Below are 27,752 nucleotides of genomic sequence, written 5' to 3'. Positions count from 1 at the left end.
TCTCTAACAGTATAAGTACTGTTATCCGATATATGCAAAATCTGCTTTTACAATTAAGATTTACGAGTTACTTAAAAACTTGATGCTTTTCTGTAGATAATTTCTGTTGATTTATAAAATAACCAATGACCATTTCTAGTATTTGTATACCACGACAAATACAAACTTATGAATATGAGCCAAAAAATGAAGAAAGTCTTTGTGAAGAATACTCTCACAAGATGGGTGAGTTTTGTTTGATTCAATTTTTCCTAATACTTGTCTTACTCTGGTATAAATGATTACTATGTACTTTCAAAATATCCATTAACCAATTAGGAGTAAATAAGCGAAAATGCATTCGAAGCTAACAATATTGAAATTATAAAACATGAAAGTTTGAAATATTTTATTTTGTAAAGGTGCCCATACTAGACTTCATAATTTTCGCAATTCCTAATTAAAGTTCTGTTACGTTTCTTTGTTGAACATATATAAAGTATCAGACAATCAATTCAATCAGATTTCCTAATTTAAACTGTCATAAAGCAAGAAATGAGGCAGATATTAGATTTCATAATCCATTGGCTGAAAAGTTAATGTTTCAATCTGCGAATTTAAAATAAAAATTAAAGCATAATTTTGTGCCGTCCGTCGCAGCACAAGAATGATGAATGGTAGACTATATCTTTAAAATAGATCACTTGTGTTAGCACTCGTTTTTATAGTTTTCCTATACTATGATATGACGTTTTGTTATTGGAATGCTTATGTCATCGCAGAACACGTTAGGCCGTGACCGACGCACATGTCCACCCGGCATAACAATCAAAGCATCCGGTATCTCATCTGACAAACTTGGGGCCTGGGCTGAAAAAGATTTTGCCGAACAATCAGTTTTTGGCCCATTTGAAGGTGTCAAGATTATGCAAAATGAAAGCGAGGCTTTCATTTATGCAATGTCTTCGGCAGTAAAACATGGATTCGTACGAGAAGTGAGTGTTAACTTATCTATGTAGTTTCTCTAGTCCCTTCTTTGTGTTTTATTTTAATTATTGTTATACTATTGCATGCAAGAAGGAATTGACCAATTGCAAACTACAGAAAAACACGTACAGTGTGTTTATGGCTAAAAATCCTATAGATAAGTTTTACTTACGCTAAATCCTTGTGTTTCTATTGTTCCTATGGTATCCATTGGTAATTTCCATTGGTATCATTTCATTTGTATCCCTGCTGTTGCAAAGTTGCTAAACCAATTTTACTTCGTTAACTCATTAACATCTCATATTTCACACAAAGATTACTTTATTTAAAAGCTGTTACAAATCTTTTCTATGGAGAAATTCCGCCCTTTTGTGAGCTTTTTGGTGAAAGTGGTTTGTATTAAACCTATTTGTAAAGTGTCGCTATAGAGTAAGAAGCCTTTGGTAGCCATTTAATTCCAGCTATGGAGTAACATAGGATTTTTATCATTCATCATAACTCAACTTGTTTTACTGTGACTATAGAAAAACATCGCCTCTGTAGATGACGAGGTATATAGTAAGTATTGAATATACAGATGAGAGAGTGAACCTCCACTACGTCTTTAGCGGTTTAATGCTTAATAATCCGAAAAGGTTTGAGAAAATCATAACATGAAAAAAATCAATCCGTTTATTTCTCGTTAAACACGTGATTAGAAAGTAATAGATCTGCCAATATACGCTCTTACACGGAACGTAAAGATTCAATCAATTCGAGTTCAAAACTGCAATATTGAACTGGTTACAACAACAATTAATACAGAACAAAGCTTATTATTGATTGTTGCAGATTTTTAAAAATGGAAAAGTCTCACATTACGTTGATGGTTCATATACAATCAGAAGTAACTGGCTTAGATACATCAATTGTGCAAGGTATGGTTTTTTGTTTATACTTTGTATTTCCAAGCTTCCTTTAGTAAGTCTTTATTTTGTATTTCTTTTACCTTGCAACAGTTAATCTATTGTGGTTGGTCAAATAAATGTTTAACAATTTGTTTCGAGATAAAAATAAAAAGTCTTGTTTTTTGTCAATTCTGAAGTGGTTTAACAGTCAAGTAGGCTACAATAATATTTGTTAGTTTTGGAAATTTAATTACATTTTTTACGTGCAATAGGCCTACAATAATCTGCATTAATATTATAATAACAACTTTTGACTATATACGATATGGTTTGTGATAATAAGTATTTTCAGAGTTTGCAAAATCTGCTTCCTTGCTTGATGTTATTTATTACAAACTGGATTGCCAAGTTAATCCAATCTGTAAAAACCAACTCGTTTTCAGAAATCTCGACGAACAAAATGCGGAGGCTTTTCAACATCGGGATAAATTATATTATCTCGCTGTGAAGAAGATTTCATGTGGAACAGAAATCTTGGCTCGATATGAAAAACAATACGCTGAACAACTTGAAAGGTCAGAAGAGACCCAGGAAAGACAAGACCGACAGACCGGACCGAGGGATAGACAGCTGGAAGCTGAATGCAAAAAAATGGGTAAGTTTATGATGTGTTTTTAATGTATTTAAGGTGATGCAACTGACTTAGCATTACTAAGATGAAATTTTTCCCTGGTAAACATTAACGAGAGCTAATTAACTTCAGTAAACAACGTATTTGGTGGTTACGGAAACTTTTGAAATATAATCATACAATTTTATATATGTCTAATTTAAAGTTAGTACAAAACAACCGATTGTGCATGTGCGGTATTACCAAACATAGCTCTTTGGAAGTTACCGTTTCTTCCAATTAGACCACTCGATTCGGGTTCGAAAGATAAGCAGTTAGCTGGGGACATGATGGATGAGTAATTAATAATTACGTATGCAGAAGTTGACTTCAGTTATTTAGGGTTTAATTGTATTTAAAATTCGCATTTAAAAATCAATGCTAACATATTATTATCTTAATCATGTATACGGATATAACCTTTGCATTTTCAGCATCTACCGAAGATAGAGCTTGTGACGAATTTGAAGAGGTTTCTGCCAATATAGAGGCTTTGAACAGACATGAAAAGGATCAACATGTGGACAAAATTGTTACGACACAACATCAGTGCGAATATTGCGATTATTCTACAAACAATGCAGGAGTTCTTCGCAATCACATGACGATTCATACTGGTGAGACGCCTTATGTTTGTGAAACTTGTGACAAGAGATTCCCCATAAAAAGCAAACTTACCACACATGAGAAAATCCACGTCAGCGAGAAAAAATACACATGTGAACAATGCTCTAAAAAGTTTGCTACACGGATTTATCTAAAAAAACATGTTGAGAGACTTCACAGAAATCTCCTGTTTTACCAATGTTTGGTTTGTCGGTCAAGGTTTCAAAACTTTAATGATTTTACGCGTCATATGCAAGCACATCCGAGCGCATGTCGTCACAAGTGCAAGGCTTGCGATAAGAAATTCAAATGTGAGAGAGATTTAGAGCAACACGAACGCATACACACCGGCGAAAGACCTTACATATGCGAGGATTGTTCAGCTGCTTTTAAAACTAAAGGCAATTATCGAGTGCATTGCTCTGCATTGCACAACGAGACATTACCTCACAAATGCCCGAATTGCCAAAGGGGGTTTTTCCAAACTGCCAGGCTTCAGATACACGAAAAGTATTGTGGTAAACGTCGGCCACCTGGTGATGAAAGCAAAAACTAAAGGAATTTTGTAATTGCGTTTTAAAAAATTTATTTGAAGATTAACATTCTTTCCTTTTAATGAAAAAATTGTGTATTATATGTCTCCACGAGAAATACTTTAACACGTTTTTAACCTCGTATTATAATTAAATTCGTTAAATTGTTTTGTTCAAAGTGAAAATAAAAAGAAACTTTTTTTTATGACTGTAGTTGCGTGTCTATGTAAATTGTTTCTTTATTGCTGCTTCTTATTGCTAAAACTGCGTTTGATGGGAAAATTATGTAAACAGAAGCCTTCACCACCTTTGTGTGCTGACTGGCCCAGCTTGCGAGCTTCCATCATTGCAATATTCATGACCATGCACTGTTCCCTCTAAACTGCGCGCGTGCGCAAATGCGCACTGCTGACACGATCTCCGCGCACAAGTAGTCCAAGGGACCGGTTAGCGTGTTTGCTCAAGACTCGTGAAAAACTAAAGGGAACATTGTTCATGACATCGTCTACCGGACAACATAGGATTAAATGGAAGGGTTGCTGTTTCTGTGGAGCATCGAGTCGACTTGTACACAATCAACAAGTTACAATTCAACGTGATAAACGCTAAGTGTTGAGCGCAATGAAGAAATGACATATGATATGAAATGATAAAGAACACCAAACACTCTATTACGAAAACAAACCCAACTAGTATTTATTTGACAAACATTTTAGAGCTGTGTTGATTGTTTTTGCACCGTCTTAGACTGGTTTTCAAAACATCCGTCATACATTCGTGCTCTCCATTATTTTTGTGTGGTCAACGGTAGATAACAAATAACCAACGTGTTCTTATCACATGCCACTTGCAGTCGAACAATGTCGATCTCTCCGTTTGCTTTGGGGGAAGTTTCAAATTAATCGATTCATTGTTCGACATTATGTCTCGTTGGAAAACGTTTTGACAGAAACGGCAGACACTTGCGGCTGAAATACAACCTATCTTATATTGTTACTGTTATTATTAACAGAAATTTTTGTATTCAACAGATGGATTTAGTGAGTGGCCAGCAACAGTTTTTATCACAATTACATTAAATCTTGTTACAATTACTTGTTTTGGAATGGTTTGATAGAAAGTGATTTTAAATGTAAGTTTCAATATTTTGTGGATCGTGGTTAAGTTTTCGTGTGTAATCGAATGTTTACCATATTTTTTTTATCAACAAAGTCGCATTTGCCCATTAATAAAATAGTGGAATTGTGTTTTAAGCTGGCTGATTCGTTACTTACCATAACAAAATACGTGTGTATGCATGAATTAATGTGTAACATGTTCCATATAAAACAAACAAAAATTCTTTTGCTCGATGTGACAGATGGTTTTGTAACTTCATTTCAACAAGACGAGTCGTAGGTCACTTATCTTGGAATCTTCTGCCTAATACCTAGGCCATGCATGGTCAGATGAGACATGGAATAATATGATTCCAAGCTTCAAGGCTCAGATCCACTAATAACAACAATATTGATACTAAAACTGCAAAAGGTTTTCCAAACTTACAGGTCAGGTTTAGGCAAGTTGCGCCTGTGAAGAGTCGATAAATGTGACTCTCTAATAATGATTCTGACTTATTTTGTAGCGTTAAGAGGTGACAATTCGAACTGTAAAGTCAAAGGAAGACACAGCACAAAGTCACAAGTCACAGCAAACAAAACCATTAAAGGTGATATTAAGATTTTTGTGAAGAGTTATTAACGATTATATGAAACTTATGAAGATTCAAGCGTAGGAATTGCACAATATGTGAATCACAGCACGGGCCGATTAAGCTTCGCTCAACATTAAAGAAATGTGTCAAGTACATTGATAATTTTCAACACGTACTTTTGTAAAAATAACAGGAGACTGAACTACATGACAATAACCCAAAAGCATGTTGATTATGACATGGGTTCTATTGAGAACTGCCGTACAGTTTTGTATTTGTTTTTTTGATCTGGATTTTAAAAGTTACCTTAGAAGATGCTTGGTTGAAACAATATGATTTCTCTCATTTTGTTAGACTATTACGTAGAGCTTTCAAAGTTTACGTGAACCAATCATAGAGCAATTTGGTTGGTTTTGTTTATTAGCCTGGAAATTATCTTAGTTTTTGGCGATTTTCAAAGATCCAGGTTGTTTGCAGAATGTGTAGACAAAAATTAGCATGAAAATGTGTGAAATGCATATTTCTGGTCCAAAATATAGGCTTATACCCAGGGTTGCCATACCGTCCTTATTTCTAAGATTTGTCCTTATTTTGAAGGTCCGTGTCTTAGAAAATATTTTTGTCCTTTTTTCTAAGAAATGTCCTTATTTTCATCTTATTTTTAGGGTAGAGGTTCGTATTTTGGGCATTTTGTCACCTTTACGATTCTATTTTGTACCAAAGAGATACCAAAATTATGAACATGCAGATAGTGTCTTGTTTTTTTTTTTTTTTTTTTTTTAGGAACATTGGTTGCTTTCTCCTGTTGTACACTTTCTAAGGTGGTATTCGTCTTTCATTTTCTAGTCGTCCTTATTTTTGACTTGAGACTGATGGTAGCATTGCATGGTAGACTGCATTTTTGGTAATTTTATTGCTGAAAAGAACAAACTAAGTAATTAGCCAAACACACACCTCACCTTTAAACTACGTGCCTTGCTTTTCAAACGATTAACCACGCGCTGCCAGAAAACAAAAGCAAAATTTGTGAAATTCACATGATTTACGTTTTCGGCAAAGCAATTAAGCAAGGCGCCACCTTCTGCAAGCCCTTGCAACGTCATAATTAAGTAAATAAAGAAAACAAAAACACAAATGCAGAAAAAGAAAACAAACAAAGTAATCAGCAAGCAGGTTCCTCAAAGAAAGACGCAAGCTTCTAGTTAGACAAGGTTTGTTGCAGACCAGGTAACCGGTAACTGTAGTTAGTTAAATGCTTGAGCTTACATGTTGGGTTTGTTGCTCACATCAACAAATTTCTCTTCAATACTCACGAAGTTTAAACTTGAACAGAAACACAGCTGGTTTACTAATTCGTCTGTTAAATGGTAAATTCTTTAAATACGTAGGATTTCTACGCAGGGTACAAGCTCACTAACTTTATAACGCTCACAGTTGATTTTAAGCTATATATTCTAGTCAGTCAAACATGTACGTTAGCTGTTGTGTTGATTTAAAGCCTGTATTAATGCTTTAGCCACAAGTACATGTAGTATTTTAAATCGGATCTGAAATTTCGATTAGTTGTAGCCAAAAATAATTTACATATAAAAAGAGGATATTCTCTAACAGTATATACTGTTATCCGATATATGCAAAATCTGCTTTTACAATTAAGATTTACGAGTTACTTAAAACTTGATGCTTTTCTGTAGATAATTTCTGTTGAATTATAAAATAACCAATGACCGTTTCTAGTATTTGTATACCACGACAAATACAAACTTATGAATATGAGCCAAACAGTGACGAAAGTCTTTGTGAAAAATACTCTCATAAGATGGGTGAGTCCTGTTTCATTCAATTACTCCTAATACTTGTCTTATTCTGTTATAAATGATAATTATGTACTCTGAATTTAACAATTAACCGATTAGGAGTAAAAAAACGAAAATGCATTGGAAGCTAAAAATATTGAAGTTATAAAAGATGACAGTTCGAAATATTTTATTTTATGAAGGTGCCAATACTGCCAATAATAGATTTCATATTTTGCGCAATTCCTAATCAAAGTTTTGTTTATGTTTCTTTGTTAGATTTACTTAAAATACATAAAGATTTTTAGAAATGATAAAAATCAGCTTGTTTTGGACTAAGTGTAATCTTACCACTATTCAATCAGGTTTCCTAATTTAATCTGTCAAAAACCAAGAAAAGTGGCAGATGGTGTATTAGATTTCGTAATCCATTGGCTTTGTTTTAATCAACAAGTTTGAGATAAAAATTTTGAGCTTAATTTTGTGCCGTCCGTCACAGCACAAGAATGATGAACGGTAGACTATATCCTTACATTAGATCACTTGTTTTAGCACTTACCCCGTTTTTATTGTTTTCCTGTTATGATATGTTATTATTATTAGATTGTTATTTATGTCATCACAGAACACGTTAGACCGTGACCGACGCACATGTCCACCCGGCATAACAATCAAAGCATCCGGTATATCATTTGACAAACTTGGGGCCTGGGCTGAAAAAGATTTTGCCGAACAATCAGTTTTTGGCCCATTTGAAGGTGTCAAGATTCTGCAAAATGAAAGCGAAAAATTGGCTTCGGCAAGAATACATGGATTCGTACGAGAAGTGAGTGTTAACTAATCTATTTAATTTCTCCTTTTTGCTTCTATTTTATTTGTTGTACTATTGCATGTTAAAAGAAAATATTCGATTGCAAACTACTGAAAAACACGTACACTGTGTTTATGGATAAAACGCCTGTAGATAAGTTTTACTTTAACTATATTGTTTGTGTTTCTATTGTTTGATTTGGAATCCATTGCTAATATCTATTGGTATTATTTCATTTGTATCCCTGCTGTTGCAAAATTGCTAAACTAATTTTACTTCGTTAACTCATTAACATCTCATATCTCACACAAAGATTTCTTTACTTAAAAGCTGTTACAAATCTTTTCTATGGTGAAATTCCGCCTTTTGTAAGCTTTTTGGTGTAAGTATAGTTTGCATTTAACCTATTTGTAAAGTGTCGCTATAGAGTAAGAAGCCTTTGGTAGGCATTCAAATCCAGCTATGGAGTAACATAGGACTTTTATCATTTATCATAGCTCTAACTTGTTTTACAGTGACTATAGAAAAAAATCGCCTCTGTAGATGACGATGTAAATAGAAAATATTGAATACACAAATAAAAAAGTAAAAAATAGATAAAGACTGAACCGCAACTACGTCTGTAGCGGTGTAATGCTTAATCACCCGAAACGGTTTGAGAAAATCATAACATGAAAAAATCAATCTTTTATTTCTCGTTATACACGCGATCAGAAAGTTTAAGATCTGCTAATAAACGCTCGTGAACGGAACGTAAAGATTCAATCACTCCGAGTTCAGAACTTCGATATTGTAGCCTACTGGTTACAATAATAATTAATATAGAACAAAGCTCACCATTGTTGTTGCAGATTTTTAAAAACGGAAGAGTCTCACATTATCTCGATGGTGCAAATAAAACCAGAAGTAACTGGCTTAAATACATCAATTGTGCAAGGTATGGTTTTTTGTTTATACTTTGTTCCTTGTTTAAAAAAAAAAAATTTATTGGCTTTTCCAAACTTTCTTTAGTAAGTCTTCTTTTTTTGGTCTTAGTTTTACCTTGCAGCAGGTAATCTATTGTAGTTGGTCAAATAAATGTCAAACGATTTGTTTCTAAATTAAAATGAAAATTCTTGTATTAGTCAATTCTGAAATGGTTTAACAGTCAAGTAGGCTACAAGTATACTTATTAGTTTTGGAATTTTAATTACATTTTTTACGTTCCATACAATAATCTGCATTAAAATTTTATTAACAACTTTTGATTCATTATATACGATATGGTTTGTGATGATAAATGTTTTCAGAGTTAAGCAAAATCAGCTTGCATTTTTGATGTTATTTATTACAAACTGGATTGCCAAGTTAATCCAATCTGTAAAAACCAACTCGTTTTTAGAATTCTTGACGAACAAAATGTGGAAGCTTTTCAACATCTGGGTAAATTATATTATCTCGCTGTGAAAAAGATTTCAAGTGGAACAGAAATCTTGGCTCGATATGATCGACAATGTGCTGAACAACTTGAAAGGTCAGAAGAGACCCAGGAAAGACCAGATATACAGATCGGACAGACAGACAGACAACTGGAAGCTGCATGCAAAGAAATGGGTAAGTTTATGATGTGTATTTTATGTGTTTAAAGTGATGAAACTGACTTAGCATTACCATACAATTTTATACATGTCGCATTTAAAATTAATACAAAACAACCGATTGTGCATGTGCGGTATTACCAAACATAGCTCTTTGGAAGTTACCGTTTTTTCCAATTAGACCATTCGAGTCGGGTTCGAAAGATAAGCAGTTAGCTGGGGACATGATGGATGAGTAATGGGATATGCATAAGTTGATTTCTGCCTATTAGGGAGTTTTTGGCGATTTTCAAAATCCAGATTGTTTGCAGAATGTGTAGACAAAAATTTGCATGAAAAAGTGTGAAATGTATATTTCTGGTCTAAAACTATACTTTTGATTTTGGGCCAATATAACGAGAGCTGGAAATATCTTATTTAAGTTATATTCCAAAATATACTAGTTTTAGGGTAATTACTAACTAATAACTAACAATACTAATTAATGCATTATTTTTAGGCATGCTTAATTCTTGTGCAAGATTTTATCAAGTTCCATTGGGCAATTTCGATTAACTCATTTTTGGTAATTTTATTACTGTAAAAAACAAACTAAGTAATTAGCCAAACACACTCCTCACCTTAAACTACGTGCCTTGCTTTTCAAACGATTAACCACACGTTGCCAGAAAAAAAAAGAAAAATTTGTGAAATTCACATGATTTACGTTTTCGGCAGTTTATGATTTCCGAGTTACTTAAAAGTTTGATGCTTTTCTGTAGATAATTTCTGTTGATTTATAAAATAACCAATGACCGTTTCTAGTATTTGTATACCACGACAAATACAAACTTATGAATATGAGCAAAACAATGAAGAAAGTCTTTGTGAGGAATACTCTCATTAGATGGGTGAGTCCTGTTTGGTTCAATTACTCCTAATACTTATCTTATTCTGTTATAAATGATAATTATTTACTTTGAATTTAACAATTAACCGATTAGGAGTAAATAAGCGAAAATGCATTGAAAGCTAAAAATATTGAAGTTATAAAACATGACAGTTCGAAATATTTTATTTTATGAAGGTGCCAATACTGCCAATAATAGACTTCATATTTTGCGCAATTCCTAATTAAAGTTTTGTTTATGTTTCTTTGTTAGATTTACTTAAACTATCTGACAAACCAGGAACTTATACTTAGAGATTTTTAAGAATGATAAAAATCAGCTTGTTTTGGACTAAGGTTAATCCTACAACCATTAAGTCAGGTTTCCTAATTTAAGCTGTCAAAAACCAAGAAAAGTGGCAGATGGTGCATTAGATTTCGTAATCCATTGGCTTTGTTTTAATCAACAAGTTTAAGATAAAAATTTTGAGCTTAATTTTGTGCCATCCGTCACAGCACAAGAATGATGAATGGTAGACTATATCCTTAAAATAGATCACTTGTGTTAGCACTTAACCCGTTTTAATTGTTTTCCTGTTATGATATGTTATAACTTATTAGATTGTTATTAATGTTATCACAGAACACGTTAGACCGTGACCAACGCACATGTCCACCCGGCATAACAATCAAAGCATCCGGTATCTCATCTGACAGACTTGGGGCCTGGGCTGAAAAAGATTTTGCCGAACAATCAGTTTTTGGACCATTTGAAGGTGTCAAGATTCTGCAAAATGAAAGCGAAAAATTGGCTTCGGCAAGAATACATGGATTCGTACGAGAAGTGAGTGTTAACTTATCTATTTAATTTCTCCTTTTTGCTTCTATTTTATTTGTTGTACTATTGCAAGTAAAAAGAAAATATTCGATTGCAAACTACTGAAAAACACGTACTGTGTGTTTATGAATAAAACGCCTGTAAATAAGTTTTACTTACACTTTACTGTTTCTGTTTCTATTGTTTGATTTGGAATCCATTGCTAATATCTATTGGTATTATTTCATTTGTATCCCTGCTGTTGCAAAATTGCTAAACTAGTTTTACTTCGTTAACTCATTAACATCTCATATTTTACACAACGATTACTTTATTTAAAAGCTGTTACCAATCTTTTCTATGGAGAAATTCCGCCTTTTGTAAGCTTTTTGGTGTAAGTATAGTTTGCCTTTAACCTATTTGTAAAGTGTCGCTATAGAGTAATAAACCTTTGGTAGGCATTCAAATCCAGCTATGAGGTAATATAGGATTTTTTATCATTTACCATGACTCAACTTGTTTTACTGTGACCATAGAAAAACATCGCCTCCGTAGATGACGATGTATATAGTAAATATTGAATACACAAATAAAAAAGTAAAAAATAGATAAAGACTGCACCGCAACTACGTCTTTAGCAGTGTATTGCTTAATCACCCGAAACGGTTTGAGAAAATCATAACATGAAAAAATCAATCTTTTATTTCTCGTTAAACACGCGATCAGAAAGTTTAAGATCTGCTAATAAATGCTCGTGAACGGAACGTAAAGATTCAATCAATTCGAGTTCAAAACTGCAATATTGTACTGGTTACAATAATAATATAATTAATACAGAACAAAGCTCACCATTGTTGTTGCAGATTTTTAAAAACGGAAGAGTCTCACATTATCTCGATGGTTCAAATAAAACCAGAAGTAACTGGCTTAAATACATCAATTGTGCAAGGTATAGTTTTTTGTTTATACTTTGTTCCTTGTTTAAAAAAGAAATTTATTGGCTTTTCCAAACTTTCTTTAGCAAGTCTTCTCTTTTTTGGTCTTAGTTTTACCTTGCGGCAGGTAATCTATTGTAGTTAGTCAAATAAATGTCAAACAATTTGTTTCTAAATTGAAATAAAAATTTTTTGTATTAACTGTAGTCAATTCTGAAATGGTTTAACAGTCAAGTAGGCTACAAGTATACTTATTAGTTTTGGAAATTTAATTACATTTTTTACGTGCCATACAATAATCTGCATGAAAATTTTAATAACAACTTTTGATTAATTATATAAGTTACGATATGGTTTGTGATGATAAATGTTTTCAGAGTTTAGCAAAATCTGCTTCGTTTTTTGATGTTATTTATTACAAACTGGATTGCCAAGTTAATCCAATCTGTAAAAACCAACTCGTTTTCAGAATTCTGGACGAACAAAATGCGGAGGCTTTTCAACATCTGGGTAAATTATATTATCTCGCTGTGAAAAAGATTTCAAGTGGAACAGAAATCTTGGCTCGATATGAACAAATATCTGTTGATCAACTTGAAAGGTCAGAAGAGACCCAGGAAAGACCAGATAGACCAGATAGACCGATCGGACAGACAGACAGACAACTGGAAGCTGAAGGCAAAGATTTGGGTAAGTTTATGATGTGTATTTTATGTGTTTAAGGTGATTAAACTGACTTAGCATTACCATACAATTTTATACATGTCGCATTTAAAGTTAATACAAAACAACCGATTGTGCATGTGAGGTATTACCAAACATAGCTTTTTGGAAGTTACCGTTTCTTCCAATTAGACCACTCGAGTCGGGTTCGAAAGATAAGCAGTCAGCTGGGGACATGATGGATGAGTAATGGGATATGCACAAGTTGATTTCTGCCAATTAGGGTTTAATTGTATTTAAAATTCGCATTTAAAATCAATACTAATATCATATTATTATCTTACTCAAATATACGGATATAAACTTTGTTTTTTCAGCATCTACCGAAGATAGAGCTTGTGACAAATTTGAAGAGGTTTCCGCCAACACAGAGGCTTTAAACCAACATGAAAAGGATCAACATGTGGAGAAAACTGTCACGAAACAACATCAGTGCGAATATTGCGATTATTCTACAAACAATGCAGAGATTTTTGGCAATCACATGGCAACCCACTACGGTGAGAGACCCTATGTTTGTGAAATTTGCGACAAAAGATTCAGGAAAAAATCCTACCTAACAGCACACAAAGACATCCACGTTGTCGAGAAAAAATACGCATGTGTACAATGCCCTCAAAAGTTTGCTACACAGAGGTATTTAAATAAACACATCGACAGACTTCACAGAGATCTGCTTTACCAATGTTACGGGTGTCCATTAAGGTTTCGAAGGTTAAAGAGGTTAACGCGTCACATGCAAGCATATCCGTTCGCATGTCGTCACAAATGCAAGGTTTGTGATAAGAAATTCAAATGTGAGAGAGATTTAGAGCAACACGAACTCATACACACCGGAAAAAGACCTTACATATGCGAGGATTGTCCGTCTACTTTCAGAACTAAAAAGAATTACCGGGCGCATTGTTCCGCATTGCACAACGAGGAATTACCTTACAAATGCTCGTATTGCCAGATGGGATTTTTCCAATCCTGCAGGCTTCAGAATCACGAAGAGTGTTGTTATAAACGTCCGCCACCTGGTGATGAAAGCAAAAACTAAAGGATGCTTGTAATTGCCTCTGAAAAATATTTATTGAAGATTAACAAATTCTTGCCTTTTAATTAAAAAATTGTGTATTATATGTCTCCACGAAATATTTTTAGCACGTTTTTAACCTCGTATTATAATTAAATTCGTTAAATTGTTTTGTTCAAAGTGAAAATAAAAAGAACCTTTTCTGTTGACCGTGGTTTATTTGTCTATTTGAATTATTTCTTTATTACCTGTACTTTGTAATACTGCGTTTGATTGGAAAATTAGGAAACTCAAAGCCTGGTTTTAAGCTTCCACCATTGCAAGGTTCTTGACATTGTCAACTGGACAGCATAGGATTAAATGAGAAAGTTTGTTATTTCTGTGGAGCATCGAGTCGACTTGTACACAATCAACAAGTTACAAGGCAACGTAATAAACGCAACCAAGTGTTGATCGTAATGAAGAATTAAGTGACATTTGATATGAAATTATAAAGAACCACTATATTGCGAAAGCTATTATTTGACTATTTGACCCAACTAGTATTTATTTGACAAACATTTTAGAGCTGTGTTGATTGTTTTTGCACCGTCTTAGACTGGTTTTCAAAACATCCGTCATACATTCGTGCTCTCCATTATTTTTGTGTGGTCAACCGTAGATAATAAATAACCAACGCGTTCTTATCACATGCCACTTGCTGTCGAACAATCTCGATATCTCCATTTGGTTTGGGGGAAGTTTCAAAATAGTCGATTCATTGACATTATCTTGTTGGAAAACGTTTTGACAGAAACGGCAGACACTTGCGGCCCAAATACAACCTATCTTATATTGCTAACGATTAATTCATTATTGACTCATTTTTACTGGGAAATTATCAGAATCCGAAATTTTATATTTTTTTGTATTATGGTTTTCACACCATGACTGCCATCAAACACAATCCGGCACTTTTCGGTAAAAGAAAACAAATTTAAGTACTAAGGTTTGCAGATTACTTGTGTTGTAAATATTTTCATATCGCTTTGGCGCTTGCATTCGTTCTACGTATGAGTCATAACTCACGATCCCAAAAATTTTCTTGCAATTTTATTTTTAGATTTTGTTTATCTCTTTGTTTAAAATAGAAAGTTTTTTCCGATTTTATTGTAATTAGTATTTTTTGTCATTCAGTGACGAAAAGCTTCGTCATAAAGCAATTAAGTAGAAGTTATTGTAATTAATTTTGAAAATCTGGATGAATGAAATCGATTCAATGATTCCACAAGCTTTATTGATTCCAGGAATACTTAATCTCAAACATGTCGATTTTCTTTATTCGACGTTTTCGGAACTATGATTAAGCCACCACTTTGTGTTGTTCGAACAACTAGAAAATAGAAGTCCGATTTGATAAACTGAGAGGAAAGTTGAGAACACACTTTATCAGCAAAACTTGCGATTCTAAACGAGCATATGTAGATCCTATGAACTAGGAACTTGTGGAAAAAGATTTATTTTAGTCAGCCTAAAGAAGCCTTGGATTTAACTAATACGTAGGATCTCACTGAAAGGATACTATAACATACCATAAAACCGTTGTTGAATATTTGGACCTCTGCACATATATCCTTATCATCGAAAACTGCATGAGTAGATGCAAACTGCATTAAAATTGCTGTTGCGTAATATTAAATCTTTACAAACTTAATATTCAAGTGTTTATAAGTTCTTTTGCAATAATTGTTACTCTGCAGTCTTGCTTTTGAATCATATAATCGATGTTTGTTTTTCTCTGCTTAAGACCACTTGCTGACTGTAAATTTATAATTTATGTAACCAATATGTGAAAGTGTAGTAGGCCATGTTAGCTTGGAATAAGTTTGCCTTTTTTATGTGCGTGATAGGATGGTTTGTTGAAATCAACACACAAGTAATCAAAGACCTGTACAGCTTCAAAGATGGAGAGAAATCATCGTTTAGCTATCTGGTCACTGACAAAAACAACTCTGTCATTTATGTGGGTGGCACTGGTCAGTTATATCAACTTTCATTGAATTTGACTTTGGAACAAAAATTTGTTTATGACACCCTTGACAGAAACGATTCTGAATCTGTAACAACAGTAAAGTTGTTGCTAATCGACCACTCACACAATTCGTTAATATCATGTGGTACGTTGCACAAAGGATTATGTTATTCTCATGAGTTACGAAATATTTCCAACTCGCAACTCATTGACGGTGAATCAGAAGCGGCAGACTACATATTGAGCACAACCGGTACAACCGTTGGATTGATTTCCCCGGGACCGGTGGGTACTCCTGTGTTTTATTTTGCTCGGACAATCGACGATAACCTTCCATATTCCTTGCAGCAATCTGTGTCCACGAAAGTGTTAAATTACGAGAATAATGGATTTGAGCTGCTTTTGAATATAACAGGCCCACATGTTCGGCAATCACAAGTTACTGTATCTACTGATTATTCTGAAAGTTACAAAATACAGTACGTTTACGCCTTCAGTTACAATGGGTTTACCTATTTTCTTACTAATCAAGAAAAAAACACCAAATCACAAGGAAAGAATCAATTCAGATTAGTGAGAGTATGCCAAAAGGATGAAGCTTATTATAGTTACAGCGAGCTTACTCTGAGATGCAAGAACAAATCGACAGAAACAAGATTTGATAATGCCGTAAGTGCATACATCAGCGATGTTGCTATCGACTTCTTAACTGTGCGAGATTTGACCCCACCCGATGATAACAAGATTTTGTTTATTTTAACCAGTGGCTATTCCTCATCAAAGCCTGACTTCAGTAGTAATATTTGCTCTTACAAGCTAACCGACATTGAAAATTATTTTGAAAGGGCAATTGCAACATGCCAGAAGAATCCAAGCTATGACATAGGCCTTGAGTTTTTGTACGATAAAACCATCAAAACGCATGAATGCACATATTCCCAATCTACATCGTACACAACTTGCCCTAACCTTAATCAACCCAATGGTGCTTATCATATACACTCGGAAGAAGCTCTAGCTGAAAAAAGTATTTTGTACTTCCACCCAGGACGGTCACGATCAACTACTATGACTGTTTTTCTTTCTGAGACATCAACAGTTGCTGTTATCGGGACAAGTAATGGGTCATTGCATTTTTTTCATCTCGGTGCCAATAAAGTCAAAGGCTTCAAAAACATCACCGTACCAGTTTGTCACTCTCCTATTAGGCAGCTTTCATATTTGAACGAAACTAAGTATTTGGTTGTTTTGTGTGACGATCAGATTACTGGCATTCATGTTTCAACATTATGTGAATATGCGGCAACCTGTGGCGATTGCATTAGTTACAATTACTTACAATGTGGCTTCTGTTTTCATTCAAGTAAATGCTCAGTTCGAGATAACTGTGGTGGTGAATGGGAAAATAACCTGTGCAAACCAATTATCCGAAGCTTCTCACCCACTAAGGGCCCCATTGCGGGTAATACAAACATCACGTTTGTTGGGGAAGCACTGGGCCATGATTTTTCACCTAGCGTGCAACATGATTCCAGACGTCATGTTTCTATTGGTAGTCTAGCAAATTGCACAGCAGTTGGAACGGAAAGTTATTCTTCTCTTACTTGCATCACCACCTCACTCAATCTTGATACTGAAGAAACTTCGTCAAATATAACCGTGTCTATTGATTCTCGACTGCCATATTTACCTGATTTTTCAAATTTTATGTTGGAACAATATTGGATTCATGGAAATGTCACCACATCACAGGTCTTCAGTTTTGTTCAAACCACTGTTGCCAGTTTTTCACCCAACTTTGGCCCAATGTTAGGTGGGACAAACATAACTATTCATGGAACAAACTTGGATTCAGGCGCACAGGCATCTGTGTCAATGAGTGGCGTGCCATGTGATATTACATCCAGATCTAATGACATCATGTGTTGCATTACTGGTGAGTCAAAAAATGCAATGGTGACTGACACTGTTCTGGTAATCGATAAGTTGCAAACAGTCATGAGTGAAAAATTTGAATTCCGAGAATCACCTGAAGTTCGGGAAACCGGTATCCGCACTTTGAAAAGGTAATTAACTTCTTTGGGCTTGATTAGCGTACATATATTTCAGATATCTGTGTGAACATGAATATGTAGCTACTTCCCAACTTGTTGCCATGACTATATCCTGACAACCAAATTATGCTCAAATCATATGAAAATATTTATGGTGGTTTTAGTGGTGGAGTAAAAGTTATCATTTCGGGAAAGAATTTTAATTCTGTGGCGCATCCATTTGCCAAAATTACTGTTGATGGAGTGACAAAAACTGTCGATTGTGATGGGTTGAGCAACAACACACTGACATTCACTTCACCTTCATTTCCATTGCATAATTCAGGTAGGCCTACTAAAGAGTTTACTTCCATTTTTGAATGTATAAATAACTCTATTTTTTCATATATTTACTTGTAGGTGCATCTTTTACAATTGCTGGCATGAGGACAAGTGTGATATGTGTAATTACAGGAAATTTGTGTCATGAATACATATATTTGTGCAGATGTTGAAACTATGGGACGCATACGATTACATTTGGACGGTATACGAGTTCCACTTGTTTATGAAGCCATGCCTGATCCTGTCATCTATGACTTTCCTACAATGCAAAACAATTATGAAGAGCAAGACGGGGTTCTTACAATTGAACTTCACGGTATATAGTCGTTAACTTCTACCAGGTGGTAATATCAATAATTAATTATCCAGTTTTTTTTGGTGTGTCTGTGTTGTTCAAAATTATGGACAATATCAATTTATGTCGAATAATTTATAAGTTAACTGTAAGTTATATACAACTCAGAAAAATTGTCGTTGTCAGTTTTAAATTACAACGTCAACTCCTTTTCCAGGAGACAATGTCTTCCTAGGCTGCAGTGAAGCTGATTATCGAATCTTCTTCAACGATGCTTTTGATTGTCCGAGAGTGATCAACAGCAGAGGGGAACTTGCATGTGAAGGTTAGATTTTTCAATCAAGTCGCCACCCTCTATGAGTCATAATTATGAAACACAAGAGCCAAGACAGTAGAAAACATTTGATAGATTCAAGTTTGCATCAAGTTTACAGATTTTGATACTACAGGACTAATTTTTAATTGGTCATATTTCACTGAATAAAATGCACAAATGCAGTTTACAACATTTGCTTGCTATTCCGAATAGTTTGGAACTAGGCTATTTTTAAATCATTGTGTAGCATTTTACTTCATAATACTGTACTTATGCTGCTTTATAGTGCATGTGTGATATTTGATAAAGACGTATAGTGTATTTAAATTAGTCTTTTTATTGCCAGTATCAAGGAATGATTTAAAAGACTTTGGTGTCATTCTCACTGTCACTGTGTATGTCGGTACATTAACATTTCGCCCCGGTAAGATTGATGTTTCTCCAGAACTGCCAATCGCACTTATATCTGGACTTGCCTTGGGTGGAGTAAGTGACCTTCATATCATCTTCACTGTCGTTTTATCATTTATATACAAATATAATTTTGAAAGATTTGGAAAAACGTTGTGTATAACTGCAGTCTTCAAGTCGTAATTATGGTTTGATTGTTGTCATGAATTATGTCATTTTCTTTTATGTTATGCCTGTAATCTATTTATGATAGTCCTAATATAGACATGAAATGTAAATACACCACGCCTTTGTTAATCGTTTAACTTTCTTTTTGTGCTGTTTCACATGCATCAAACTATGTAAAACACAGTTTCAAGGTCACAATTATATATATTTATGCATATAATGACTTGTATTTGTATGTATATATTTTATAAATCTTTTTTTGTCATGCTCAAGGCAATCAATAAATTAAAAGTTGGCTACTTTACAAGCAACAAGAGTTTGTCAACACTTTTATCACATGATGAACATAGCCAAAATGTATGGTGTATTCCTGTTTGCAATTTTCACATAATTTGACTGCTTTTACACAGGTAGTTATTGTATTACTGACCGTACTGGTCTACTGTGTCTATAAAAGACGTCAAAAGGACAAAACCAGCTCTCTCCCACCAGTTGAGTACATTGCTTCTCCAGGGAATGACTACCACCCCAGGTGAGTGATTCACGGTGCCTTCATTTTGTTGACTGCGTCTTAGTATATTTACTTAACATGGTTTGCCCACAAGCTTCTTTTCTCATTGATTAAACATTTTACTGGCATCCAAATTCTCTATACAGGTAGCAATATCAATTTTATTGCATCAGTTAGAAACCTTCTCGTAGTAGTAGAACCATTACTGGTATGGGTGATGTAATGTGTTATTTACATATCATAAAAATACGTGTCTTTGATCTCCCATTTGCAGATGTTTGAGTATTTTAGTTCCACCTCAATCGTCTGTGTTTATAACCTGCTGGTTTTTATTCAGGTTTTAATTTTAGATAATTAGGCATGTGGAGTGCCACACGATATTTTTATTTAAACTTGTAATATATTTAAAAATTTTATACTATACTATCTTATGGTGACTTCATTGTGGTTACAGCCCGTCATCTGAAACTGTACATCTCCTCACAAACAATACTCCACTTGTGGAACAACTGCCCCATGATTTGTTACAAGAATTAAGCCCAGTCCTGATAGAAGCAACAAGAGTCAGACTATGTGAAGATAATATTATTGGTGAGTTTGTTGACATTTAAATAGAATGATTTTCATTGTCAGTGTAATGTTGTAATCATTGTTCTGATATGGGCAAACACCTTCAGATGTTCAGACTATCTTAACAAATACTTGGTGATTTCATTTCAAAAATATTTCACGTAGTCAGGAGTTTTACCTGATGTATTTTTCTACTCAAGCTATCCTTGTTTTTTGCTTAAGTTAATAATGCTTTGAGTTAGAAAGATAACAGCATATTAAAATGTGATGATGTTTTGTGAACCGTGTTAACCAAATTTTAAAGTAAAACAAGAAACAGGATATAGTTTGGCACTTTTAAGGTTAACTTTATATTGTTCGACACGAGCTTTCGCAAGCATAAGCTTGCTTCTTCAGGTGTACTGTGAAAAATCTTAAGAGTTAATCTTAAAAGTTAACCAAAACTATATCCTGTTTCTTATTAAAATATGTATCATACACAAAAATTAAAATTTATAAATGGCCAAGACAACCTTATTGAATTGATGAGTAGCAGTCATCACACTAACATACAGTCTGTTTTATCATAACAGGTAAAGGCCACTTTGGAACCGTTTATCGTGGCGAGTTTGAACTCAGTTCAGAAAAGACAGCTGAAGTAACCACGATGGTCGTCGCCATTAAGACTCTGTCAAGGATAGAAGATTACGACTCTGTGGTACAGTTCTTGAAAGAAGGTGGGATAAAGCTTTGCAAGCTGCATAACTTTGCTATTCTTTGTTTGCATATACCACACATTTATTCAATGTCACCGTAGCACACAGCTCTTTAAAGTATTATATACATAATTACTCCCATGTTGATTTGTAGGATAAATAATTCATTATATATGTGGGTTATAATTGCTGAATGACTCAATACTTACACTGTATAGGTATGGTGTTAGTTCTTAGTGGTGTACTTAAGGTATAAAGAATCCTTATCAGATCACATATGGAAATCTCTGAGGTTTGGGTGTTATCAGGGTGGGGAATAGATAACAACATAGTTTCACAAATGTGCTATTTATTCACATCTGTCTTCACACCACATAGTGTGTTTGTTGATAAACATTGGACACAAAGAATGAATTCCACCGCCAAGGTGCTCAAAAGCTATGATGGATTTTACATCCCTATATAGCAAGACTGATACAATACGTTCTTTATTATTGTTCAGTTGCTACCCAACCCTGTTCTATTTTTGGACGTATCAAATATCTATGCTGTAATGAAAAAGAATGCAAATTCACTCGTCACTGTATTGTGTTTTTCTAGGTTTGATGATGAGCAGCTTCAAGCACGAAAACGTTCTTACTATGATTGGCATCGCTTTCAATGACAGAGATCACCCACTGGTTGTCCTACCTTACATGATGCACGGGGACCTTCTTCAATTTATTCGAAACCCTGAAAACACGTGAGTACACAAAGTACAAAAATGCTGGATGAACACAGATTGAAGTTGTTTCTGCTCTTGGTAGAACTATTGAAGTTGATTTATTGCTATTAATATCATTATTTGCTTGCACTCACTTTTGTTATTGTTTGATGACGCGAGTCTGAAACAACTGGGTTACTGTTAAACGATAATACAGAATAAATTACTAATATTAATATTATAATTGCAGTTTCAAAGTGGTAATTACCAGCTGTTTCAGTTACTCACAAACTGTTTACTTGTTTATGCAGCCCTACTGTCAAGGATCTTGTTGGGTTTGGATTGCAAGCATGCAAGGGAATGGAGTACCTAGCATCACAGAGATTTGTGCATAGAGACCTAGCAGCACGTAATTGCATGTTAGATGATTCGTTTACAGTGAAGGTTGGTTGGTGTGGGTTTATGTGTTGACTTAGTTAAAAATGTATTTAGGAAGTTCCAATATGATCATATAATACTGTGATATGAACTGTGGTGGCGCTTTGATATAAATGCATTTGCGTTTTGTTGGAAGGTTGCCGACTTTGGCTTAGCACGGGATGTCTACGAAAAAGATTATTATAAGCCGAAAAGTCGGGCTGTACGTATGCCAGTCAAGTGGATGGCGCTAGAGAGTTTGTTGCAGCAAAAATTTACAACGAAGACCGACGTTTGGTCGTTCGGAATTCTACTTTGGGAGTTGCTAACTAGGGGTGTAACTCCATACCCAGATGTTGATCCATTTGATCTGAGCAAGTGAGTCACTTCTATCATGACCAAATATTTGCTTCATTTCGTTATTACTGTCCATGCATAGGTAGAGTTAAGATACATCTGTAATTCATCCAGCTCTTTGATTAATTGATGTTTATATGTTTAGTGCCATGTCATTTACACTCTTATTTGATGAGCGGTTTAATCCTTGTTTTGTTATTGTAGTTGGGTGTAGTGGAACATTGAATATTGTAGTTCTGTGTACTCAAGTACGGTATGCTAGGTATTTTCTGATTAATCGTTTTACTGACAGTTCAGCACATATTGATCTTTCAATTATCACCAGTACCCTGGCGTTAGAATTGTGATGTAAAGAAGCAAATGTGATTGGAGACTTATGTTTTTGGGGACTGAAACGGTCTCTTAAATTTTTCCAGTTGTCTCCTAAAATTTATACTTCTGCCAATACCGCAGAAAATTTGGCAGTTAGTCTTTACAAGTTGCGTTCAAAAGTTCTTAGCACTCACCAAAGCCCATAAAAGAAACATCGATTACGACTACCAAAATGTATTCTTGTTTATGGCATGCATTTCAATATTAAAACATAGCATGGGTGTTGTAAAACAGAGTCTTTTTGTTCTTAGATACCTGATGGATGGAAGGAGACTCCGTCAACCTGAATTCTGTCCAACTGACTTATTTCAACTCATGCTGGATTGCTGGCATCCATCGCCTGACTCTCGCCCCAACTTCGACCAACTTGTCATCGGAGTCGAGTCAATTTACAACAGTATCCATGGCATACACTACCCTGGTTAGAGAATGCGTTCTGTCTTTGGTATTATAGATATTTATAGATGGCCACTGATGAGGTGCCATAGGCTTAATTAGTGTGTCGTAACTTGCCATGCTGTAGATATTTTTTCACGGCATACTATGGCGGGTATTTTCGTATCATTTCATGTATACATGACAATAGCAAAGCATTTGGTAACCACATTATTGCATTTGTGGTCATAATTTATTGTTAGAATTCTAGTTTAGCTGAATTAGTCGCAAATATTATCTTATAAAGCTGATGGTGATGTATTATCAAAACAAAAGCTTTACAAAATGAGCATACATGTAAGTTTGACGTAAGGGTGCAGTTCCAAGGGACACAAACAATTTATTAGCTAAATAACTTGGACTGTAACTTGATTTGTCTTGACAGGTTTGGAAGTGAACTACATAAACGTGGACGACATGCAGCACAGTTCATCACGAAATTTTAAAAGAAGTGACAGCGGTCGCTACTTGCTCGATGCAAGTACAGGTGAGAGGGTGTTGTCCACCCAGTGGTTCTTAACCTTTTCATACTTGAGAAACTCGGTAATTGGTAATTGCTCGCAGTAATTGCTCTCTCAACGACCAGCAACTTTAAAAATATCACTTAACAGGCTATTCGTGAGGAGTCACGGATAACTTGCATACCCCAGGTTTCGGACCACTGTCCGTAGTTTGTTTGTGTTGTGCAGTGCCCAGTTCAAGTTATGCAATTGTTATTTTGGTATTTAGAGGTTATGGTTTCTGTGAAGACACTTGGTGAAACTGGTTTAGTCAAGGCTTATAGAAACCATTAAATTGATTTGAGTTATGTGTGCACTGTACAGTGATTGATTATTATTAATTATCTTATAATGATATAAGCATTTTGCTGAAACTATTTACTTTACTTTGACTTATAAAGATTCGACATAACAGGTTTCACTGTACTCAAAACACACTGCAGTACGAAATATTAAACATTACACCAATTTCAAAGACAAAGTCGTTTCTAAATTTAGTGACCATGATGTTCTTAAAGGCAGTGGAGATCGTTCGCCAACTGTTCATGATACCAACAACATATCAAGTCCGGTCCGTCTACAAACAGGGCATTCTCTTCATGATGAAGATGAGAGCGGATATTTGCTGCCTACGACTAAGTGATACAACACTGCCATGTTGTCTTCTGTGAGTTGGTTGTTCCTAGTACCACTTGTAATGAATATTCACGGACTTGCTTCAAATATTAAATTAGTATGTACAGTACCGTTTTTTTTAAAGAAAAGATTATGGTTTTCTTTAAATGATATATTAATTTTTTCAGGAAACATGAAATTTCTAGCTACTGGTTGAAGCCCTAAGTGTAACTTAATCGCATTAATCATGCAAAATTAATTTAGACGCCTTCGTATATTGTGAATGTCTTAGTACAGGACAGTTTAATTTTCATATATTGTGTAATTGTTGCAATCGCTTTTTAAGCACTTTTGTAATCGCTGCAGTATTTCAATGCGGGGCATAATCATATTCTTCAGGTGCTGTCAACTTTTCTTACTGAATTTTTATGTACTATTTACTACCAGCTGTGTCGTGTCTAACGCTTATCCGCATGCAAGAATAACGGTACCATGATGCCTTAACGTTAATATTCACCAGTTATTAAAAGTATGTGTTTTATCGCTCACCAAAACTTAAAAGGTATAGAATTTCAGAATTTTTAGGGTGTAGGCTGGACAAAGTCGGAATAGGTTAACCTGGGTATCAATACGTAATGGGTTGAGAAACCTTTCTTAGTCTAAGGCCGCATTTCAGTGATCTGGGAGTCAGTTAGGCCGCGACTTTCAATCAATTTTTGGAAAGCAAGCATATGGTTATTCCCTGGCCAACATGTTCTAATCGTATAACGAATGCAAAGGCTTAAGAAAGCGGCATGATTAAGCGACATGTTCCTTACTGATAAAGCTTTTCTTCATTACATCCCCAGCCTCCTAGTAACATACGGTGTATTGCATTGTCATTCAAGGCATGATACCAGCAGACAGTGTTACCGGAATTAAGTTAAGCCCATTTTCCGCAAACCAACTTCATTCCGGAGATTTTTTTGCTGAAAGTAAGACCTGCTGGTGTCACTGTCCCATGACGTTGCATTTAACATATACACACATGGAGACTAAAAACTAGAGTGCAATATACTTCAATGAATGCTTTATTGCCTTCATCAGTCTGATTCTTGGGGTTTAAATACAAGATTGTTGAACAGTTTTCTCACACAATGCACGATGACGGTTTGTGCATCTACGATTGTTTATTTTATAAGCTGGCGACCCCACATCGTTCGTCTTCCAAAAAGTTATCGCGTTGTCCAGGATGCAAAGATTGACCATCAACCCAAACCCATCGCCCTTCTTCGTCAATATTCACCCCGATCCAAACAGGATTTGTTCTATCAAACAATGCCATGACGATGGTCCTGAAATTAGAAGGCTTTGCGAAAAGAAACAGTAAAAGTGTTTTAATAGACAATAGCAATGTTTAATCAAAATTCTATTTATTACATCTATTTCTTTCTATTCAGGCCTTTAAGTCGATGATTTAACCCAATGATTAAATAAAGTTAACAGATATTGTCTGCCAGAGAGTTTCTGGTAGCTTGATGCTGGTGCGCTTTTTTCTCCCATTCATGAAGCAAAAGGGAGATTGCCTACTTCGGGGCATAGGGAAACGATCGTACCTGGTTAACTAGCCTATGTCATATGTTTGCTGGCACATAGGTTAAGTTCAAAGTTATTTGAATATACCGGTAACATCAATTCGTTGGTTGATAAACTGACAGGCTCTAAACCAGAGATGTTAAACTCAAATCGCTGCTAGGACCGCATTAAAAATTTCAACCAAGATGCTGGCAGTATCAACAAATCAAAGACGAGCTTAGGGTATAGCTGTATAGCCTAGCCAAGTTACTGAGTTATTTTGAACGCTGTAGATTTTTCCTATTCTTTTGCACATTTCCGAGCATGGCTAGCCAAGGTCATTGTCGTCTAACGTGTGCTAGTGGCATATTTTTCCTTTTTTTATCAAAATTAAAGTATCGGTCACACCGGTAGGGCGGTAGGCGTAGCCGTTACTGCATTAGGAAACACTAATACTCAGCAATTTTTATTACAGATATTAGAAAACTGCCACCGTTAACTCATTAAACACAAGACAAGCTCATTTAACAGGTTTACAAAATTCAGATGTTAGTCATAAATACACTGATCACACACCCATGCACACAGTGCTATTACAGTTGATGTATCAACTGTGATGTTACTTAATTTTATGAGGCACGCTTCGCCCTGGTGTGCAATGCTGTTTCGGAAAAAAAATCTCTGGTGTGCTCTTGCCGTACTCTGCAGTCGGGCCTATAAAGATGTGCACTGTACAGCAGTGAAACCTTGGCATGTCACATTTAATAAAGTGGCACTCCACATTTGGTGCATGCGCTAGTAGTTTGACACATACACCTTTGGTCCTGCCTGCCTTGGCACTTCCACAACCTGAAACTGAGCTTCGACGTACGCATTGCACAGAATGCAATAATAAATAAGTAAATGCTGAAAAGTTAGTCAAGTCATTTCAACATTTACTTATTTCGTATAAAATTCGATTGATAGGGATGCCTATCTGCCTATTTGAAACCAAGCCAAATATATAAGTTTTCTGTCAAGGCCTAGAAACTTTTATGATTATGACAAAATTGTTTTATTAAACTGCGCTGCTGTACCGCCATTGCGGAAAGTTTGTCACTTGCATATACGAGATTCATCAACATTTTGCCTGCGTGTTTGCACGCACAATTTCCCACCGAAAAAATGCTGTACTGCCTGGGCAATACGATATAAAATATTTACAAACCAACTAAAACTGTGTAACAGTCGGACCAACTCGGTGTGATTGAAGCCCAGGGTTTCGGTAAGTCAGTGTCTGGTGTTTAGAAAACACCACAAATACATAAATAAATACTTGTTGTTTGTTTATACATATAGCCTTAGATGTTGACAATGGGCTTGGTAAATGTTTGCATGAAACTTATCAGGTTCAGTACCTTCACTTACTGTTTTTTCATTTTGCGAAAATGGTGTACATACAGAATTGATTGTGTGTGCTGTATCTGTCTGGATTATAGCAATCTGTATGGGCAATAATTGCAAGATTTATTTGTAGAATATGTATACAGCATACCATATATGTT

The 27,752-nt window shown here is 34.9% G+C and overlaps 3 protein-coding genes across 3 annotated transcripts; all 3 read left to right on the top strand.

Annotated features, from left to right (window-relative positions):
• Nucleotides 1-161: 161 nt before the first annotated feature.
• LOC143452095 (uncharacterized) lies at nt 162-3,867 on the top strand. Its single transcript, XM_076952937.1, has 5 exons — nt 162-225; nt 762-974; nt 1,798-1,883; nt 2,297-2,508; nt 2,958-3,867. The coding sequence occupies exons 1-5, from the start codon at nt 169-171 to the stop codon at nt 3,683-3,685; spliced, it is 1,296 nt and encodes a 431-aa protein (XP_076809052.1). The 5' UTR covers nt 162-168; the 3' UTR covers nt 3,686-3,867.
• Nucleotides 3,868-7,042: 3,175 nt separating this feature from the next.
• Nucleotides 7,043-14,199, top strand: LOC143452272 (uncharacterized). Its single transcript, XM_076953173.1, has 9 exons — nt 7,043-7,178; nt 7,777-7,977; nt 8,814-8,899; nt 9,344-9,555; nt 10,344-10,429; nt 11,051-11,251; nt 12,088-12,173; nt 12,629-12,849; nt 13,200-14,199. Exons 1-9 carry the CDS (start codon nt 7,122-7,124, stop codon nt 13,922-13,924), a joined length of 1,875 nt encoding a protein of 624 aa, XP_076809288.1. The 5' UTR covers nt 7,043-7,121; the 3' UTR covers nt 13,925-14,199.
• A 1,018-nt stretch (nt 14,200-15,217) lies between these two features.
• LOC143453366 (hepatocyte growth factor receptor-like) lies at nt 15,218-25,215 on the top strand. Its single transcript, XM_076954682.1, has 15 exons — nt 15,218-17,977; nt 18,130-18,290; nt 18,453-18,605; nt 18,802-18,909; nt 19,247-19,386; nt 19,890-20,011; nt 20,445-20,581; nt 21,133-21,276; nt 21,856-21,997; nt 22,270-22,402; nt 22,533-22,753; nt 23,356-23,525; nt 23,925-24,026; nt 24,558-24,706; nt 24,843-25,215. Exons 1-14 carry the CDS (start codon nt 15,747-15,749, stop codon nt 24,680-24,682), a joined length of 4,089 nt encoding a protein of 1,362 aa, XP_076810797.1. The 5' UTR covers nt 15,218-15,746; the 3' UTR covers nt 24,683-24,706; nt 24,843-25,215.
• Nucleotides 25,216-27,752: the final 2,537 nt, after the last annotated feature.

This window comes from Clavelina lepadiformis, chromosome 4 (genome assembly GCF_947623445.1).
Source record: "Clavelina lepadiformis chromosome 4, kaClaLepa1.1, whole genome shotgun sequence".
Lineage (NCBI taxonomy): Eukaryota > Metazoa > Chordata > Ascidiacea > Aplousobranchia > Clavelinidae > Clavelina > Clavelina lepadiformis.
Note: the sequence above shows the minus strand (reverse complement) of the source record. Positions and strands in the feature narration are given on the sequence as shown.

What these genes read in the sequence shown, in the direction of transcription:
- LOC143452095 (XM_076952937.1), top strand. Translation starts at nt 169, where the DNA reads ATGAATATGAGCCAAAAAATGAAGAAAGTCTTTGTGAAGAATACTCTC. An exon ending in AGAATACTCTCACAAGATGG is followed by an intron (nt 226 to 761) that starts GTGAGTTTTGTT and finishes ATGTCATCGCAG; the next exon opens with AACACGTTAGGCCGTGACCG. An exon ending in AGCTGAATGCAAAAAAATGG is followed by an intron (nt 2,509 to 2,957) that starts GTAAGTTTATGA and finishes TTGCATTTTCAG; the next exon opens with CATCTACCGAAGATAGAGCT.
- LOC143452272 (XM_076953173.1), top strand. Translation starts at nt 7,122, where the DNA reads ATGAATATGAGCCAAACAGTGACGAAAGTCTTTGTGAAAAATACTCTC. An exon ending in GGAATACTCTCATTAGATGG is followed by an intron (nt 10,430 to 11,050) that starts GTGAGTCCTGTT and finishes ATGTTATCACAG; the next exon opens with AACACGTTAGACCGTGACCA. An exon ending in TACATGGATTCGTACGAGAA is followed by an intron (nt 11,252 to 12,087) that starts GTGAGTGTTAAC and finishes TTGTTGTTGCAG; the next exon opens with ATTTTTAAAAACGGAAGAGT.
- LOC143453366 (XM_076954682.1), top strand. Translation starts at nt 15,747, where the DNA reads ATGTTAGCTTGGAATAAGTTTGCCTTTTTTATGTGCGTGATAGGATGG. An exon ending in GGTATCCGCACTTTGAAAAG is followed by an intron (nt 17,978 to 18,129) that starts GTAATTAACTTC and finishes TGGTGGTTTTAG; the next exon opens with TGGTGGAGTAAAAGTTATCA. An exon ending in CTTGCTCGATGCAAGTACAG is followed by an intron (nt 24,027 to 24,557) that starts GTGAGAGGGTGT and finishes ATGTTCTTAAAG; the next exon opens with GCAGTGGAGATCGTTCGCCA.